Below are 21,381 nucleotides of genomic sequence, written 5' to 3' on the forward strand. Positions count from 1 at the left end.
GGGTGTGCCGGGGCTGGCAGGTTAGACGCAGCTCTTTGTTTTATTTCAATGTGCATTATCCTCGTTTTATTTGGCTCCCGTCAACACCTCAACCTGCGAACGCCGCATATTGCAACCGGTGAGAAAAACCTGATTTTCCTGTCGACGCTGGGAAGGCAGTGAGAGGGGGATTAAGTTACCCTGTCGCCATAAAGCAGTTCTCCACGCTCGCATTAACCGATTTAGACGCCTTAATTCTGTCCAGAACTTTGCGTCGTTACCAGCTGTTTGCTGCAAATGTTTTAATATGGAACATTAACCGTGGCACCGCTGGATTGATGCGCAAAACCTGGCGGTGTAAAGGTTAAGCCAATATAGCTCAGACTCCGGTTTGGCACCGCTCTGCGGTATTGCCCGGGAACTGCCAAACGACTTGGCATCTGCAAGTCATAGGGAGAGTCTTGCCTTTCCTCCGAGCTGTTGGCATTGGCAGCAGGGAGGGGGTTAAAGCGGCTTCCTGTCCTGCGGGACCGGAGACGTCACCCCGTGGGAAATTGCTGAACGCCAGTGCGTAAGGGGTTAATATTAGCTCTAGGGAGGAGGTTACAGCAGGTTTTCACTTCTTGGCAGACTTCTTCAAGGTAAAATGACAGTTTCTTGGTGATAGTATAGAGGGGGGGAGGTTAGTAATTCATCTTTGGGCAAATCAAATTTTATGGCGTGGGAAAGGGTGAGCTTCAGTGCTTGCATCCACTTTTCGGCCGTATTTAATTTTATTTTTATTCATAATTTATTATTTATAATATATATATATATATATATATATATATATATATATATATAATATTTTTTTTTTTAAGGAAAAATGCAAATGCAGCCATATAAAATGGGTTAGTGGCAACCAATATGACTGCACCTCTGCTGGTACTTACAGTGCCTACAAGTAGTATTCAACCCCCTGCAGATTTAGCAGGTTTGATAAGATGCAAATAAGTTAGAGCCTTCAAACTTCACACAAGAGCAGGATTTATTAACAGATGCATAAATCTTACAAACCAAAAAGTTATGTTGCTCAGTTAAATTTTAATAAATTTTAAACATACAAGTGTGGGTCAATTATTATTCAACCCCTAGGTTTAATATTTTGTGGAATAACCCTTGTTTGCAATTACAGCTAATAATCATCTTTTATAAGACCTGATCAGGCCGGCACAGGTCTCTGGAGTTATCTTGGCCCACTCCTCCATGCAGATCTTCTCCAAGTTATCTAGGTTCTTTGGGTGTCTCATGTGGACTTTAATCTTGAGCTCCTTCCACAAGTTTTCAATTGGGTTAAGGTCAGGAGACTGACTAGGCCACTCCAACACCTTGATTTTTTGCCTCTTGAACCAGGCCTTGGTTTTCTTGGCTGTGTGCTTTGGGTCATTGTCTTGTTGGAAGATGAAATGACGACCCATCTTAAGATCCTTGATGGAGGAGCGGAGGTTCTTGGCCAAAATCTCCAGGTAGGCCGTGCTATCCATCTTCCCATGGATGCGGACCAGATGGCCAGGCCCCTTGGCTGAGAAACAGCCCCACAGCATGATGCTGCCACCACCATGCTTGACTGTAGGGATGGTATTCTTGGGGTCGTATGCAGTGCCATCCAGTCTCCAAACGTCACGTGTGTGGTTGACACCAAAGATCTCGATCTTGGTCTCATCAGACCAGAGAACCTTGAACCAGTCTGTCTCAGAGTCCTCCAAGTGATCATGAGCAAACTGTAGACGAGCCTTGACATGACGCTTTGAAAGTAAAGGTACCTTACGGGCTCGTCTGGAATGGAGACCATTGCGGTGGAGTACGTTACTTATGGTATTGACTGAAACCAATGTCCCCACTGCCATGAGATCTTCCCGGAGCTCCTTCCTTGTTGTCCTTGGGTTAGCCTTGACTCTTCGGACAAGCCTGGCTTCGGCACGGGAGGAAACTTTCAAAGGCTGTCCAGGCCATGGAAGGCTAACAGTAGTTCCATAAGCCTTCCACTTCCGGATGATGCTCCCAACAGTGGAGACAGGTAGGCCCAACTCCTTGGAAAGGGTTTTGTACCCCTTGCCAGCCTTGTGACCCTCCACGATCTTGTCTCTGATGGCCTTGGAATGCTCCTTTGTCTTTCCCATGTTGACCATGTATGAGTGCTGTTCACAAGTTTGGGGAGGGTCTTAAATAGTCAGAAAAGGCTGGAAAAAGAGATAATTAATCCAAACATGTGAAGCTCATTGTTCTTTGTGCCTGAAATACTTCTTAATACTTTAGGGGAACCAAACAGAATTCTGGTGGTTTGAGGGGTTGAATAATAAATGACCCTCTGAATAAACTTTTCACAATTTAAAAAAAAATTAAACAAAGAAATAACATTCTTTTTTGCTGCAGTGCATTTCACACTTCCAGGCTGATCTACAGTCCAAATGTCACAATGCCAAGTTAATTCCGAATATGTAAACCTGCTAAATCTGCAGGGGGTTAAATACTACTTGTAGGCACTGTATATGAACAACAAAATAATTAAAAAAAAAAAAAATGCCAGTATCTCCATTGTTAATGCAGCGTTACTGCCAAACTTTGACTATGGTCGTAACCTGTTGATATAGGCTCTGTTCACACTCTAGGAAGATATCCCGCTATACACACCCCAAATGGAAAAGCCCTTGATCAATGCTGCGGAATACATTGCCATAATAACTCGTGGTAAAATAACGTATGCCTCGTTGGGTGGGTGGGTAGTAACCTATGGATACCATCAGTGCATGTGCTGAACATGGAGAATATGCAAGGTGTGAACTGTACGTTATGGCACAATTTAACATCGGGGTGACTCTTATCCTCATGGAGGCCCATTGTGTCAGTGAGATGTTAGAAGATATCTTGATTAGTTTTCAGTGTTGGACTTTCTGTAGCCTTGCGTCCGACAGCCACATCCTTCTTGCGAGGCCTAGTGTTTGTTTTGAAGCCTTGCTAAATTTCATCAGCTGCTTGTGTTAAATGGGTTGTCCACTTTATCTTTAGTACTACAGGTTCTCCTACTTCCTCTTTGGCTGCACAGTTCTCCTCTTCTCACCTCTACTGATGTAGGATCATGTGACCAAACTTGTCTATTAGTCTCCTTCAATTGAAAAGCGTCTCACATGGCAAAGCTTTTTCAATTGGAGGATGCCGATAGGCAGGCTTGGTCACGTGATCCTCCAGCGCAGAAGTAGTGAGAAGAGAACTGTGCAGCCAAAGAGGAAGTCTGGGATAAGTTCAGGAGGGAGAACCTGTAATACTTGTATCTAAATTACCGTAGGTCCCCCAACTTATTTGTGAAAATAAAGATAAAGTGGACAACCCCTTTTTAAGGTCACCATATCAATAAGGCAAAAAAATGGCCCAACAAACGGTACCATCTCGGACCTCATCAGCCACACTAGATTTATTTCAGATGGTGATGCAAACAATGCCCATCATTAGCCAGAAATATCCAACACGGCCAACCCAGCGAAAGGAATAATTGTTTTACACTGAACCAGCTGATCGTTCGTTATGGTCAAGATGGGACACTTGGGCCAACTTTTTTGAAAAATTCCATGGTAGGAAATTCGCAACAGAAATTTACGTGCTACATGGTTGAAAATGTCCTCAGTGTTTTTCCTTCCAGATTTTATCACTAGAGAATCATTTGTTTTCTTCCTGGCCTATCTACTTTTGTTTTTCCTCCTTCCTTCACTTATTTAGTGGAGGCTCCAAGCACTTGTCAGTCCGCCTTAATGTGTGCACAATAAATATGAAATGACGGCTGGGGACAAGCCCGGTACGTCTCGTTTTCTCTCTGGCTGCTTTGAAGTCTTGGTTTCGAGGGTTAATTAATTTGCCTTTGTAAGCTAGGGTTCACGCCAGCGTCCCCAGGGCTGACAGGAGGGCGGACGTAATTGGGATAGAGCTATTGAATGGATATATGGGGAGCAGGCCCGAGATGAGGTGGACAATAAAGCTGAGGGAGCATCGAGGACCCCATGCTATCCTCTAATAAGTCTCCTACAGTAGATGGAAGCGCACAGCTGCTTGATGGACTTCCGCTCTCTTATTATTGCAGACGCCAAGAGTTCAGATGGTAAAATGTTGGCGCTGATCCTTCTCCAGCGTTTTTGTATGGCATTTAGCGAGATCATATAGGTTGAACCTCTGTTTTTGTGTCCTCCATCTAGAAGCGGCTCTGGATAAAAACTCCGGCTGTTCTCCGGCCGCCCAGGAGCTCATGACTAGATTGGGATTCTTACTGGGTGAAGGAATTCCGAACTCCGCTCGAGTGTCCATGGATGAGAAGAACGAGGCTATGGTAAGCCAAACCCTTGGCACTCTTGAGGTCTAGTGACCTGGTGATAATGACTTTATTCCATTTTAGCCCTTCCTTATTTTCCATCAAAGGATCGACTTGTCAGACTGGACCTTTATTAAAGGGGGGTTGCCCAGCCCGAAGAAAATCTTATGAAATTTACCGATATACTTTATTGAATGAAACCCAGTGATTCCGCTGCTTTTCTGGCATCGCTGAAACACATTTTGGAAGTTTCAAGTTCCCTATAAAGATGCGGTGTATGAAGGGGACTGGCCGACTGGCTAAAGCTCAATAGTTGAGCCTGCCCCCTTCTGATGCAGAAAGAGAAGATGGATGGCTTTTGTGTTGAGCCTGACAGCCTTCCTGCACTTCACCAGTCACATGTCGATACAGACAAAGCTGGTATTCTCCCATTCTGGCAGTACTGCAGGAGTGGTTGTGAAATCCGGACACCGGAGCTAAAATCATAATAAAAGTATTAGTAAGTTTAAAAACTAGCATGTTTAACAGGCATAAATAAGTTTTTCCAGTTTCTGAACACCCCCCCCCTCCCCTTTTTTTTTTTTTTTTTTATTTTTCTTGAACATGCTCTACTCGCCATCCCTCGATCCATCTCTGAGTCTCTGATGCTGCTCCCCGATGCCCATTTCACTGAGCTCAGAGGCACGTGCTGTGAAGTCTGGCAGAGCTACTGTGCTCAGATATAGGCTGCAGCGGCGTCAACGTGACGTCAGCGCGGCAGAAACTCAGTGCTGGACCCGGAGATGATGAGTAAAGTACAGTTAGTTGTTGTTGGGTGTTTTTTTCCCCATTTTAAAGAAACTGTGGCCAGATAAGAGTGGGATATTCTGAAACTGGAAAAACCCTTTAAACAATTTTTTTCTTTCCCTTTACATTGCAAAATACCATGTCCAGCTTCAGTTATCGCAAAGAACTGGGCTACCTTGGTGCTTCTCTGTGGTTATCAAATCTCCAGCAAAGTCCTTTTGTTTTAACTTTTCTGTGGTCTGATCATGATACAGTACTATTTTAGAATTGGGAAATAATTTATGTACTTTTTACCATAAATGTAGCAAAGGGCCCATATATTGCTCTTGCATCGGGCCCTTTTTTGTTTCTGGTCAGAATGGCTGTATTATCCTGATAAGATGGCATGCTTCAAGCTGGACTCCTTTTTATGTCACGATTATACACCCATTCTGACATGGATTTTCAACATAAGTACACCAGTCTCATCCGGTCAAAGAGATCTATTTAACTATGTATGCAGGTTTTTTTTTGTTTGTTTTTTTGTGAAAATTCATGATGGCTACCCTTCCTTTAAATGCTCCTCCTGATTTGGCTCAGCCCTGTAGACCAGGGTTTCCCAACTCCAGTCCTCAAGGCACACCAACAGATCATGTTTTCAGGATTTCCTTTGTATTGCACAGGTGAAGCAATTATCACCTGAGCAATACTAAGGAAATCCTGAAAACATGATCTGTTGGTGTGCCTTGAGGACTGGAGTTGGGAAACCCTGCTGTAGACTATAGTTTAGGGAGTTCCTGGTGGACCATGTGTGGTCATCCGGATTAACCTCCATTGTGATCACGGCCATCTATTTCTTAGTCTTAAATGTAATATATCGACAAATGTCCTTTTACGAGGAATGCAATGTGATACTTGTACAAGACTTTACGGGAAAAACAGATACTGAGATAGTAGATGAAGGTCCACTGTACCGCTGACGGCCGCGTCCTAGTTCACAAATATCAGTCGTAGGAGTCTGGAGATTGTTTAATCCAATAAGGAGGATTAGAAGGAAACCAGAATCCTCATGGCCGTGTCCAGCAGGATACATCACGCAATGCCTGGATATAGATAATGGGGCTTATGTGATCAAGGGTTTGCCTGGATGACTTAGATCACGCTCAGGTGACCTCCCTTATACTCTGTGGATCACACATTTTTGGAATAGTTTTACCCCAATCTCTAGTTTTGCTGTCTTTTTATAATGGAAAAAAACAGCTGCTACATTTCAGTCTTGTACCTTCAAGATTAATATTTTTTTTTTTCTTTTTTCTTTTGCAGTGATAGTTGATTTTGAAAAAAAAAAAAAAAAAACAGTTAAATGGTACAATAAAGAATTCTTCACTAATAGATCCGGCTACTTCAGGGGTGGCAAACCTCAGGCCCGCTGGCCATTTACTGCCCTCGATGACCTTTTATCCGGCCCCTGGGCAGATTCCTGGGGACTGCAGTATTTGGGCCGGCAGATGTATCTTGATGGACGCCGGCCCATTAATTTCTTCTTGCTCTGTGAGCACACCCTCGCAGTGTTCACTACTGAACACTGAGGCGCATGCAATGAAAGATTATGTCCTGACACCAGTGCCATCGTTGTTTGCGGAGTTAGCACTCCAATTGTACGGCCTCCTAAGGGATGGTATAAATATCCAAAATGGCTGTTGGCAAAAAAAAAATTCCATACCCCTGCTCTACTTAGTAGAGAGCAGCTGCAAAGAGCATATGTCCCTTTGGAGGACCCTGTGTGTGTAATACTTCATGACCTCTCCGGAGGCGCTGTCAGGAATTAAACTAATGTTGCAAGCTTCCTTTATGGATTACAGCTAATTACTGAGACATCCCGGCCAGTTGGCCGGCCTTTGCCCGGTTTACGGTCACCAGATACTTGTAAAAAGCTAGTGACTGTCCAAAGCAGACAAGTTTTCTCCTAAAATAAAAAAACCTTTAAATATCACGTTGAGTTCTTTTATTTTGCAAAGTTTCTGCGATAGGTTGTCAACAAGCAGTGGCTGTCCCCACAGGGGTAGTAATTGGGCTTTTCTAGGGTCCTGAATGTTAGAGCTGCCACGTTATATCTGCTGTATTCCTACATCACTCTGCAGATTGTCCTTCAGTACAAATGTTTTAAAATTATAAAAGAAGCTAGACTCTGTGGCTGGAAGGCTTGGGCCGCTCCGGTGCTCATCACAGGGGCTGGAATACATGACTTCCATTTCGGCAGTCTGGCCGTTACAGCCAATCGCAAGCCTCAGCAATCCGGTGACTCAAAAAATAGGAAGTCAGCACTTCCTGTCCTGGCAGAAGCCACCAATGTGGTCTGCTCTGGAGTGCTTTGGGTAAAAGGCGATGAATATATGGTAACTTATTTTTTTCAACTTTTTAAAAGAATGTTTTGTGTTTTTTTTTTTTTTTTTTAAATAAAAAGCCAGATAACCCAAGATAAAGTTTTCTACATCTACACGGTAGAACATTTGGATGACAAATTTGGGTGAACTTTTGGTTAATGGTGGCTATTTTGACACTCATTTTTTATTTTGGGGGATATGCTCCTTAAAGAAAAGTGCTGCCTGCCGTAGTTCCCTGGAGAGGCCGGAGCAGACTTGTGGTGGTGGATGTGAAGGAATGAAGACTCAAAAATAGCATAGGTGATATATGGGTGCTAATAACGCGATGCCACGAGGGGAGAAATAGATCTTTGTTACTAGGTCCTGTCTGTGCACATGGTAATTAGTTGTTGATTTCCTGCAGTGTACAGCGACAAGTCACGGGATAAGTCCCTGCTCAACGCTGACAAACAGCACGGCCTCCCCCAGCACTGCCAGTCCGTGCTCCACGCTGAACAGCTGCACCAGTAACACTGCCCCAAACAGGACCAGTCCCAGTGGAACCATCAGCAGCCCCAGCTCCACGCTGGAGAGCAAAGACAGCGGCATCATCGGTAAGAGAGCCAGCCCTCTCCATATTGTCGTTTTATTGTTAACATTTGTTTTTATAGTTTATGTTAAGTTTTATTACTACTATGCTGCATTGACTGGATGCTCTTTAAATTTAAAAAAAAAAATAAAAAAATAAAAAAATTGCTTGATATATTTTTAACATTTTTGATTCAATAATTGAAAAATATTGAATGTTGCTTCAAAATTGTTAGACGATTCATGAAATTTAATCGAATACTATATAAACCATATGCGACTCCATCTACCGATACATGCTGACTGTCTTGCAAGGTTCGGATCGTGCACAGTTGACTCCTTGATGGGTTTGCTGGGGTCTCTTTGGATTTAGGTCTTTTACTATAGGGACTTACCTTCCTCTGTAATCCCAGGCACAGAGATAGCGATAGGCTTGTCTTTATTGCAGCAGATCATTGCTTCCCAGTAGGAGTGGACACTGGCAACAAGAGACCCCTCATGCCACACACAGATTGTATGTAAGGTCTCATTCAGACATCAGTATTTTTTACATATAAGATAAAAACAGTGGTTTTTATGTGAAGTGAGTGAGTGAGTGAGTGTGGTGGTGGTCGGAGGGTGGTGGTGGTCGGAGGGTGGGTGGTGGTGGTCGGAGGGTGGGTGGTCGTGGTCAATTGGACTGTGCTCTTTCATCACAGTAGCTGCATTGATGATTCTGATACGACACTCGGATCAAAATGGAATGTCTCCGATATTTTCTGCAGATCCCTCAGACTGTGGGGAAAAATCAGACGTGCACAGCCCCTTAGATTCTCATAGCACTCGTCCCCATCTGTGAAAATCACAGATAGCATTAATCCGAGAAAATCCGATCTGAGAACGAGCCCTAATTTTTTTGTTTTATAAATTAATCTAATTGCACTGCTATCATTTCCACTTTTGCTTGTCTTTTTGGTTAGTTAGAAGGGACTGTCTGTTTCCAAAAAAAACAGTGCCACACTTGCTAATAGGTTGTGAGTGGTATTGCACCTAAACCCTGTTCTGTGTCTGGGATTGCAGCAGTGTTAAATCTATGGACACGTGTGGTGCGTTTTGTTTTTTTTTTTTAAGGAAAGCAGCCATGTTTTGCTTGTTATCTGCAAAAGCCTTTTAAAGGGGTAATCCACTACTGGGTAACTCTTTATTAGCCACAGAGTGCTGCAGAAATTAAAAAATGAAAAAAAAACTACACTTATCCCTTGGATCGGCTCTCTTCTGCTGCTGAAACGGTGCTGTCTGGGACGAAAAAAGGATTTCTGCAGCACACTGGGTTCATTAACAAGGGGTTGCCTAATAATGGACAGACCCTTTAAGGCAGCGCTGTAGCGTTAACTATCTTTTTTTTTTTTTAATTATGTACATTATGCCCTTCTGAGTTAATTAAACTTTTGACAGAACTTTTATCACTTGACACAAGTTTTCTTGTCTCAGTAACTACTACTGTGCTCAATCATAGGGGTCATTATTATTATTTATTTATAAAGCACCAGTGATTCCATGGTGCTGTACATAAGAAGAGGTTACATACAGATTACAGATATCATTTACAGTAAACAAACTAACAATGACAGACTGATACAGAGGGGAGAGGATCCTGCCCTTTTGGGCTTTACATGCTACAGGATGGTGGGGAAGGAGACAGCAGCTCTGCTACAGGATGGTGGGGAAGGAGACAGCAGCTCCAGTGATGGTGAGGCGGTAGCTGGGTCATTGCAGGCTGTAGGCTTTCCTGAAGAGGTGGGTTTTCAGGTTCCGTCTGAAGGATCCGAGTGTGGTTGATAGCCGGACGTGTTGGGGCAGGGAATTCCATAGGACGGGGGATATTCGGGAGAAGTCTTGGAGGCGGTTGGGTGAGGAGCAAATAAGTGTGGATGAGAGAAGGAGGTCTTGGGAGGACTGGAGCTTACGTGAGGGAAGGTATCGGGAGATTAGTTCAGAGACATATGGGAGAGACAGGTTATAGATGGCCTTGTAGGTCAGTATTAGTAATTTGAATTGGATACGCTGAGGGAATGGGAGCCAGTGAAGAGATTTGCAGAGGGGAGAAGAGAGATGAATTAGTCGGGCGTCAGAGTTGAGGATGGACTGGAGAGGTGCAAGGGTGTTAGCAGGGAGGCCACAGAAAAGGATGTTGCAATAGTCGAGGCGGGAGATGATGAGGGCATGCACAAGCATTTTAGTAGATTGAGGGTTGAGGAAGGGACGGATTCTGGAAATATTTTTGAGCTGGAGGTGACAGGAGGTGGAGAGAGCTTGGATGTGCGGTTTGAAGGACAGGGCAGAGTCAATGGTTACTCCGAGGCAGCGGACCTCCAGTACGGGGGAAAGCGTGATGTTGTCAATTGTTATAGATAGGTCAGGTAAGGAAGATCTGTGAGATGGGGGAAAGATGATCAGTTCAGATTTGTCCACATTGAGTTTGCGGAAGCGAGAGGAGGAGGAGGATATGGCGGATAGACACTCTGGGATTCTGGACAGCAGAGAGGTAATGTCTGGGCCAGAGAGGTAGATCTGAGTATCATCGGCATAAAGGTGGTACTGGAATCCGTGGGACTTTGAGTTGTCCCAGGCCAAGTGTGTAGATTGAGAAGAGTAGGGGTCCTAGAACAGAGCCTTGGGGGACTCCAACACAGAGAGAGGGTGGGATGAGGAGGTAGTGTGGGAGACGCTGAATGTGCGGTTGGATAGAGGTTTATGTAGCCCGAACTTTGCTGGAGAAGTCCAGTAGTATTGGGAAAACATTAATTTCCCCATATAATGATTTTTTTTTTAATTTTCTTGGATTGAGAGCTGGAATTAAATTAGCATTTACTATTATGATATGTATTGGGCATCTATGACATACAGCACTTATTGCTGCGTGTATTGGGTGGTTAACAAAACATGTGGCCGCTATTGGGTCTCGCCAACGGCTGCCTATCTTGGAGTTATGAATCAAGACGTCTTTGTGGAGGTCTTAAAAATTATATATGGTTTATCCAGTTACACTGGAGATCCTTCGTTAAACACAGAGTCTCCCATTGTTCTTTACATTCATGGTCTCTTCACCCAGTCATGACTGGAAAATGCCAATTATTTCTGCAGTTTACAGATGGCATTCAGTGCAGAATATTTGCATTTTTTTAGGTGTTATCAATGGGACCATGTCATTTATTCAGTCCTATATGGTCTCAGGCAGCCAACTGGTTTTGTTCACTGGTTGCTTGTATGTTAAATAGAAAATCTGAGTAATTATTCCCTTGTTTCTTCTAACCTATATCTGCCATCAATTCATTAGGAATTCATACACGGGTCCTGTGTCCCAATTTGTTGAGAAGACTTTCCACTTGACAGGCTCCTGATCGGAGTTTGCCTAAGTGTGTGATCTTCTGTGGGTCCTCCTCATCAATGATCTAGTGCCTGTCGGATTCCTCATTTGTGGTCTGGCTCCTGCTTGCCCCCTTGGCCAGCGGTCTGGCATCTGTTTATCCCTCTCTTCCGGTGGTCTGGCGCCTGCTGGTTCCCCCTTTGCCGGCAGTCTGGCACCAGCTGGTTCCTCCTTTGGCGGCGGTCTAGCGCCTGTTTGTTCCCCCTTTGCTGGCGGTCTGGTGCCTGCTTGTTCCCCCTTGGCCTGTTTGTTCCGCCTTTGCCGGCGGTCTGGTGTCTGCTTGTTCCCCCTTGGCTGGCAGTCTGGCGCCTGCTTGGCCAGAGAATTAGATGCCCCAATACACAAGAAGCCTGCTTGTTCCCCCTTGGCAGGCTTTCTGGCACCTGTTTGTTTCCCCTTTGCTGGCGGTCTGGTGCCTGCTTGTTCCCCCCTTTGCTGGCGGTCTGGTGCCTGCTTGTTCCCCCCTTTGCTGGCGGTCTGGTGCCTGCTTGTTCCCCCCTTTGCTGGCGGTCTGGTGCCTGCTTGTTCCCCCCTTTGCCGGTGGTCTGGCGCCTGCTTGTTCCCCCCTTTGCCGGTGGTCTGGCGCATGCTTGTTCCCCCTTTGCCGGTGGTCTGGCGCATGCTTGTTCTCCCTTTTGCCTGTGTTCTATCGCCTGCTTGGCCAGAGAATTAGATGCCCCAATACACAAGAAGCCTCGTTCTTCATTCGGCTTGGCGTCCTTTCTCATTATGAATATATAATGCCTGTATGTAAATTGCGCTGGGAGCCGACTACTGTACTTTATAACTAAACTGAGAATGAACAAGTTTCTATTTGATTTTTAAAAGCCAATTATCACCTCTATATTCTTAGAGCTTATCTGTAATTATTGCTGGTAGCGAGTAACGCGCAGAACCTAATAACCGCTCCGTGGACCCCCGAGAGCTGCGAAACATTCCTACCGCTACATTTATGGCTCCAGAAACAAGACCCCTCTTTTTCTTCCAGGCGGTGAACAGGTCACCTAAATACATCTGACCTCCATAAATGTTGGTTCCCTGCACTATTGTAATATTGTGGTGCAATAATTCGCCCCCTAAAAGCCGTGAAAAGGGACCAGAACATTTTGCACATAAAATCCATTTGCTGCTTTTGACAAAGCCAGGATATAGCGCACTGGGGATTATCCGGCCAGACTGACTAAATTGAAGATTATGTTTGGAGGATTTGGCTCATGTAAGCAGTATATCGGGAGCATTAAAAGAAAACAACTGTGGAATAAAAGCCGTTCTGTGCAAGAAGCAGGAAAGGTGCAAACATACAGGGATACAAGATGCGGCTGTAAGAATGGGGTTATGTTGCAATACAGACTTTCCATTGCTGGTTAACGTCCATGATATATAAAGAATGTAACGGAACTATAAAAATGAAGTTATAACTCAGAAAGTTTTGCAATTTCTCTGGAATTCCCCGTATCCTTAATCACCTTGAAAATATTTTCCCTAGGCGGTGTTCACACTTCTGTATGAACGGTCCATGTAAGGACCATATATCTTATAGCAAAATTCCAGACCGGTTCATAGAAAGAGTAAATGGAGCGATGGCTTAAAGAGGACCCGTCACCACTCCGCCCTCTCTCCAATCCTTAAAGCCAGTCCCAGATTTCACGATTATAAAAGTACGCAGAGACCCTGTGTTTTTTTTTTTTTTTTTTTTACTATGTAATATGACGATGCAAAGGTGAAAACTAATTGCCCCCCTTGGTTGGCGCCAACCCCTTCCTGCTTTTAGCAGTTTAGCCCGGCGACCTTCCTACTGTCTGTGACGTCCCATCGACAGAACTGTTCCTTCTCTTCCGCAATGGATTGACAGGACATTACGGCTAACCTAATCGTGATTGACAGCTGGGTTAAGGAGGAGGTTGCTGGACCAAACACATGCCACAGGGTGCTGCTAGCACCCGCCAGTGCAAAGCATCACAGGACTGGTTACTATAAAGCACAGGAAGCTGCCTACATAGGAAACGGAGCATGGAAACCGACAAAATGGCTCCACTAAAGCCAAAATCTTGAGCATGGCTAACAAAAAACACTCTTTTTAATTGAAATACTGCCCAAATTAAGTTATAGAAAATGTGTTTGGGGTCAAAAAAACCACTCTAAGGCTACTTTCACACTTGCGTTTTTTTGCTGCGAGTTTTTTGCGCACACAAATGCATGAAAAAAAGCATCATGCGTTTGTGTGCGTTTTTTTGCGGGTTTTGGTGCATTTTTTTAAAAACACCCCTAGACTTTAATGGGTGTTTTTCTGTAAAAAAAAAAAAAAAAAAAAAAAAAAAACATTTCGTGCGCATGCGTTTTTTGGGGGCAAGTCGAACGCACAAAAAATGCAACAGGATGCATTTTGTGCGCCCGAGCGCACACTGCAAAAAAACGCATGCGCATACAAACGCGTACGTGCGCATATGTATGCGCACCCATGTTAAAGTATAGGGGGAAAAACGCATGCGTTTTTTTGCACTGAAAAGCGGCGTGTGAAACCAGCCTTAATCTTAGACTTGATGAGGCTGGTGCACTTACTTTCAAAACCCAGGTTAGAATTCCATTGTAAACCTTTTTGAAAATTTCCCCACCTAATATTAAAATCCTTACTTTAATTTCAGCATTATAAGGCCATGCTCACATTTCAGAGTAAGTACACCAGCCTTGTCAGGTTTAAGCCCTGTGCAAGTTTTCTACTTTGAAATCTGATCGACATTAATAGGTCCTCCAAGTATCAGGGTAGAGAAATTTGGCTAGAAATGTATAGATGATATATGTATATTAACTTGTGCCAGAAGAGATTTTTTTTTAACCCTGTTATTTAGGACAGAGGCTGCGTTGTCTTGCAAACACAAATAATTGGAAGAAATCCACTGGTTAAGCATGCATGGTTATGGATGTATAAAAAATGGGGATAATGATAATTATCGCCTTGTTGGACATTGGAGCAGCATGCTATGATATGGGGGGCTGCTGGGCTTCCCTCATACAAATGAGATTGTAGTCCGTACAAAGTAGTGGGAATCCTAGTAATGCTCCATGCAGCTCTATGTGAGCCCTATTATAACTCCATATTTGACAGATCCACAGATCTCTCGTTTACATTAGCACTAGGCGGTTTAATTTTTTTGGTTCCGTTATTGCAGCAGGATATGTAAATCCAATCCGGGAACGGATCAGTTACATGATGGGCATCAATGGCGCCCAAAGGATCCTGTAGATCAGTGTTCCCCAACTCCAGTCCTCAAGAGCCACCAACAGGTCATGTTTTCAGGATTTCATTAGTATTGCCCAAGTGATGGAATTATTGCCTGTGCAGGTACTACAATTATCACCTGCGCCATACTAAGGAAATCCAGAAAACATGAATCGTTGGTGGCTCTTGAGGACTGGAGTTGGGGAACACTGCTGTAGATGATAATAGCGTTCATTTGATTTGCGTCATAACGAAATCCCCAAAGCTGATCTGAGCAGAGCCTAAAATGCACTTTTCCCTGTGCCTTTTAAAGGGGTATTCTCAATTTTGGAATTTATCCACTATCCATGGGATCGCTGGGGGTCTGACTGCTGGGCCCCCCCTACCAACCCTGAGAACCGTGACTCCGAAGAATTCCGTGTGAATTGAGTGGTGGTAGATCGTGGTCACTGATACTCCATTTATCAACTGAGATGGCCAAGTGCTGCTGTCGGGTGGTCTTCAGCACTCTCTTAAGTAGGACCACCACTCGACCAACACTCCATTCCCATTTTTGGGAGTGGTGGTGATCTCCGCTGTAGGACCGCCAGTGACCGGGAAGTTGGATAAGGTTACAACTTCCAAGCTTGAGAATTCCCCGTTAAGTTCTTGTTTTTGCTCCACGTCTATTTCCATTGCGACAATTTCCAAAAATCAGACTTCGTAGTATGTAATTACTAAGGCGTAAGAGCACGTCCACTTCATCCAGGCAAACAAGAGGCTTCTTGTATGGTCTCTTCAGTCTGATGGTCCCGGGCTTGTTGTCTGGAGGCCAAATGGCTTTGGCCCTTTCTATCACTGCTTGCCAAGCCTGAGCCATGTTCCTAGCCATCGCATTGTACGACGAGTCCAACGAGATATATTGGGCACAGACAGTACACTGGTATCAATACTATATTATATGGTGAGGATGGTGCTGTCTACTGAAAAATGGGATTTCCAGCCTAGTCTTGTAATACCCTTCACACTCTGAACAGAGCCCAAAAACAAGGCCATCTCCAGACTCTCCATTGGAGGTACAGTGGGGAAAAAAAGTATTTAGTCAGTCAGCAATAGTGCAAGTTCCACCACTTAAAAAGATGAGAGGCGTCTGTAATTTACATCATAGGTAGACCTCAACTATGGGAGACAAACTGAGAAAAAAAAATCCAGAAAATCACATTGTCTGTTTTTTTTTCATTTTCTTTGCTTATTATGGTGGAAAATAAGTATTTGGTCAGAAACAAGCAATCAAGATTTCTGGCTCTCACAGACCTGTAACTTCTTCTTTAAGAGTCTCCTCTTTCCTCCACTCATTACCTGTAGTAATGGCACCTGTTTAAACTTGTTATCAGTATAAAAAGACACCTGTGCACACCCTCAAACAGTCTGACTCCAAACTCCACTATGGTGAAGACCAAAGAGCTGTCAAAGGACACCAGAAACAAAATTGTAGCCCTGCACCAGGCTGGGAAGACTGAATCTGCAATAGCCAACCAGCTTGGAGTGAAGAAATCAACAGTGGGAGCAATAATTAGAAAATGGAAGACATACAAGACCACTGATAATCTCCCTCGATCTGATGCTCCACGCAAAATCCCACCCCGTGGGGTCAGAATGATCACAAGAACGGTGAGCAAAAATCCCAGAACCACGCGGGGGGACCTAGTGAATGAACTGCAGAGAGCTGGGCCAATGTAACAAGGCCTACCATAAGTAACACACTACGCCACCATGGACTCAGATCCTGCAGTGCCAGACGTGTCCCACTGCTTAAGCCTGTACATGTCCGGGCCCGTCTGAACTTTGCTAGAGAGCATTTGGATGATCCAGAGGAGTTTTGGGAGAATGTCCTATGGTCTGATGAAACCAAATTGGAACTGTTTGGTAGAAAAACAACTTGTCGTGTTTGGAGGAAAAAGAATACTGAGTTGCATCCATCAAACACCATACCTACTGTAAAGCATGGTGGTGGAAACATCATGCTTTGGGGCTGTTTCTCTGCAAAGGGGCCAGGACGACTGATCCGGGTACATGAAAGAATGAATGGTGCCATGTATCGTGAGATTTTGAGTGCAAACCTCCTTCCATCAGCAAGGGCATTGAAGATGAAACGTGGCTGGGTCTTTCAACATGACAATGATCCAAAGCACACCGCCAGGGCAACGAAGGAGTGGCTTCGTAAGAAGCATTTCAAGGTCCTGGAGTGGCCTAGCCAGTCTCCAGATCTCAACCCTATAGAAAACCTTTGGAGGGAGTTGAAAGTCCGTGTTGCCAAGCGAAAAGCCAAAAACATCACTGCTCTAGAGGAGATCTGCATGGAGGAATGGGCCAACATACCAACAACAGTGTGTGGCAACCTTGTGAAGACTTACAGAAAACGTTTGACCTCTGTCATTGCCAACAAAGGATATATCACAAAGTATTGAGATGAAATTTTGTTTCTGACCAAATACTTATTTTCCACCATAATATGCAAATAAAATGAAAAAAAAACAGACAATGTGATTTTCTGGATTTTTTTTTTCTCAGTTTGTCTCCCATAGTTGAGGTCTACCTATGATGTAAATTACAGACGCCTCTCATCTTTTTAAGTGGTGGAACTTGCACTATTGCTGACTGACTAAATACTTTTTTTCCCCACTGTATATGCTGGTAGGATTTATAGACTTATACCCCATCTGGTAGTACCTAGGTATATTTTGCTTGCCGTGATGAATGGCCGTGCGCTCATTGGTCTTGCTCCTTAAGGAACGCTGTGACAAGTGCTGAAAATGAAGCAAGATTTGCACGGTGCAGATCAGAGAGAGGTTTACAGGGGAGCGAGTCATCTGGGTGTAAACTGAGGTATATATTGTATCCTTATTGCATTAGCCTGAAGGCTGCCCTGACAGCCTCCCTTGTATCATGAGCGTGCGTGTAACAGCCACTGCCTTCATTTTTATTTATTTACATTCCTCCGGTCGTATCGCTGTGGAGGAGTCTGATCTCGATGAGTTTCTGGAGAATGTTTCTGTAAAGTAGTTGATCTATCTCTAGAAAGATATAATCAGCCTTGGATGATTGGTATTGTAGGCGCAGCAGTCCTGTACGCGGCACTCGGGCATCCAGCAGCTCAGGGTCTTGCCTCCAACTCTTAATTGCCATTTTCTTTGCCCACGTTGGCTACTTTCTGGATTCTGCTTTTCAACCGAAACCATGTTTCACTGATTTGCTTTCCGCTTGTCCATCTGTTTCAGCGACAATCACAAGTTCTTCTGAGAACGACGACCGCAGCGGTTCCAGCCTGGAATGGAGCAAAGATGGCAGCTTGAGGACTGGTGGGCATCCAGGGATCATCCATGAGCGGAGAACAGATAATTGCTCACCTGTAGTGGAGGAAGAAACTGGAGGCGCAGTTGAAAATTTGCCAAAAACTGAGCCACCAATTGGGGAAGGACCAGTATCCTACATGCAGAATTCCAGCTCTTTAGTAATGCAACGACCAAACTCCGTAGCAGGTAAATGCAAAGTCTTTTTTATGGAGGGGTTTGTTGTTTGGGTGGATTACTGGAGGCTGGTTGATCCTGGTGATTGCGTTTCTGTGGAAGAATCTTTCCATCTTTTGGGGTTTTTTACGATCTGCAAATGGGTCATGATATTTGGCAATATTGAGTTATATATTACAAAAAAAAAAAAAGACTTGGCTTTTGGTTAAAAAAAAACAAAAAACAGGTTGTTTCACCATATCCATTAGATGAGAAATAAGTGGCTGATGTCTGGGAGTTGGACCACTTTTCCCGATACGTGATCTATTTCGTAGCTGCACAGTACAGCTCCGTCAGCTCTTCAGGACCCTGCTCCTGCCACTATATATGCTGGAAACAAAGCTGTACTGTGCAGCTACCCAATTGATCACATCCGGCCGGCACCGAGAGCAGTTGTTAGGTGGCAGTGCCAGGTGTCGCACCTCCAACGACCTGAATATTGATGAACTATCTTGAGGTTAAGTCATCAGTATAAAAGTAGTGGACAACCCCTTTAAGATAAGTTATCCCCTACATTATGGATAGCGGAAAACCTAATAATTTGGGAGTATGGGAGTATACATTGAAAACTGACGAGATCAAGGAAAATTCCCACGGATCTTTTTTATATATATAAGTGCAGCAAAATATATCTTCCAGGCCAAAGTGACTCGTCTTTCGAGCACCTGCTCCTTTTGATATAGCATTCAGAAGATTTACTGTCCCATACATTATTAATCAGATCTTGACACGAGAGAGCAGGAATATTTGCTAAGAACATGTTTGAGAACATTTTGAATCTCTCTTGTGCTGAGACCCGATTCTTCTTATGAAGATCATTGGGGTTGAGCCTATTTTCATGGAAAGATCCTTAAAGAAATGACACAATTGTCTTTCTATTTTCTCAACCTTGTCCATTAAAATAAGGACCAGATGCCAGGAAGTCTGGTGCACTTTGTCCTTTAGTATCTTTATTAGTGATGAGTGCAAGTGCTCGTAACTAGAGTTTGCAGGGGGTGCTCGGGGAAGCGCAAAGTAGATGTTCGTGTCCCCGCGGCTGCATGTTTCTGGGCCGGTAGACAGTCACAAAACATACGGGGATTGCCTAACAGCCGCAAAGCCTGCGGCCGTGGAGATGCGAACATCTCACTCGAGCACCCACACTTCTCGGTACATACCCGAGCACCCTTGTCAAACTCGAGTAACAAATCTTTATGGCAAATGCTCTGAGAAAATGTGTGAACGCTAGAATCATCTTGTATTTTTCATCAGATTTTCTTCATCTCCAGTACTCGGCGCATGAAACATACCCCGAAATAATTCTTCACTTAGCGTGATTTTTATCTCCTCGTTTTTCCGTAAAGGATAAATGAAGCTTCTTCAGGATGTGAGATGATGCTTCCTACAAGGAATTGGCATTTCACACCGTCGGCATTCTAAAATGTAATGATAGGAGGGGTTGAGGGAGGCGTCTGAGGAGCGGAATTTTGTCTTATTGCCCAGTTTTTAATTTTAACACTGTTACGCGGTTGCAAGAGGAAGTTCACATCTTGAATGTCCTAATTGTCCTGCATTCCTCCAGGATGAGCCGGCATTGCTGGGATTCAGTGTCTCTCCGGGGAGGGGATGGAAGGATGAGAACTGAGTAGGTGTGTGTCAGCCGCTGTTTGTTTTCTCTTCCTAAGTTGCTGACATATTGAACAGCAGATCTTGTCTCTCCGGTACTGGGCGGCTCGTAGAAGAGGGAGAGATGATTGAGGCGTTAAGGTATGGTGGAGAGAGGATGTGGCAACTTCCTCTTTTGTGTCGGTTCACGTGTCAACGGATTTAGATATTAGGCCTGATCGACGCTAAAAAAAACAAAGCTCGATAAGTGCTACATGTTCACACATGCAGGATTTATTGTTAAACAGGTGTCAACATTAAAAATCCCGCTGGTTAAGATCGCTTCTGGGAGTAATCTACTACATTGCAGGAACGATGCAAGCCGTGCGCAGCTTTATTACAATGTCCTATCTTTGAGCCGCTCATACTCATCAGTCCTGACCACCACATTACAACTCTTGTAGGTTGCAAATATTACACAAGGGCCATGCTGCGGGACACCAGAGCCACCAGTTGCACCAAATTTTTGCGTACGTAGCTGTTTTTAGCGTTTTTTCAAACTTTTTAAGTTCATGGCGTGCTTTAGCGTCACCAGCAGATATATACGACCGTGCAGTTCCCACATTAGCCCCAGCAGTGTCTATCAAATCCTGGCAAAGAAAAAATGAGATGAAGGCAAAGCCAGCTCACCAACAACCCTGGCAGGTGCACAGAACACTGTCCTGATGAGACGTGATCAGCAATGAAAAAGCTGTGTAATGTTTCAGCAAATTGGGATAAAATCCAAAGTTTATTTAGTCTGTATTAAATAAATAAATGTTCCTGAATAGCACTCAGTTGAAAAAGCGACGCGTTTCGATCGCTGCAGGCTTTGACAAAGATCGCTGCTGCAATAGAAAAGTGTCGCCTCTTCTCTTGCCAGTGTCCTGTTCAGGAGCATTGATATGTTTTTAATATGGACTAAATAAACTTTGAATTTTATACCAAGGAACTGGGATAAAGTTTTTTTAAAGAAAAATTCTATCAGCTCACTCGGTCCAGGTATCGTTCAGCCTAATAAGAATGAGGTGCACGGACAGAGACTTCTGTCCAGTTCCAGGGTGAAAATGAACAGGTAGAATGTAGGAAGACATCCAGCAACTGCCTAAGAAAGGACTATAAAACCGTTATTTATTAGTAACTATTAAAATATCAATAGAGGAAAAAATAAAGGTAAACACACAAGTCCTATGCGTTTCGAGCACTGAGGCTCTTAGAGTACTATGATTAGAAGTCTTAGGGCTTGAAACGCGTAGGCCTAGTGTGTTTTTTTTTTTTTTTTCTTTTGATATTTTAATAGATACTATTAAATAAAGTTTTATAGTTCTCTATTGCAGCCGCTAGTCGTCTGGGTTCAGTTGGGCACGTCATTAGATTTGGGTATTTCAAACCTGCCGCCTGGATAATTCCTGACAAATTCTGCAAAAATGGCACCAGTGAAAACCGCCACCTTTTACTCTGTCTAGATTGGACATTTAACAAAAAGATATTCTCTAGAATAATACTGAGGCTGCCACGATTGGTGGTGAGTTCTCCTTCAATGGAAATCTTCAGAGGCTGGA

The 21,381-nt window shown here is 44.0% G+C and overlaps 1 protein-coding gene across 4 annotated transcripts in view; it reads left to right on the top strand.

Annotated features, from left to right (window-relative positions):
* TANC1 (tetratricopeptide repeat, ankyrin repeat and coiled-coil containing 1) overlaps positions 1-21,381 on the top strand; it is a 205,838-nt gene that overhangs the window by 121,384 nt on the left and 63,073 nt on the right. For all 4 annotated transcript variants that reach the window (XM_073545686.1, XM_073545684.1, XM_073545688.1 and 1 more), the window contains 3 exons: positions 4,200-4,330; positions 7,865-8,054; positions 17,909-18,169. In XM_073545686.1, the coding sequence (XP_073401787.1) occupies positions 4,200-4,330; positions 7,865-8,054; positions 17,909-18,169 (582 nt within the window). The remainder of the gene's footprint in view (positions 1-4,199; positions 4,331-7,864; positions 8,055-17,908; positions 18,170-21,381) is intronic.

Source organism: Dendrobates tinctorius, unplaced genomic scaffold (genome assembly GCF_039654945.1).
Source record: "Dendrobates tinctorius isolate UK_male_01 unplaced genomic scaffold, ASM3965494v1 ptg000143l, whole genome shotgun sequence".
NCBI classification, from domain to species: domain Eukaryota; kingdom Metazoa; phylum Chordata; class Amphibia; order Anura; family Dendrobatidae; genus Dendrobates; species Dendrobates tinctorius.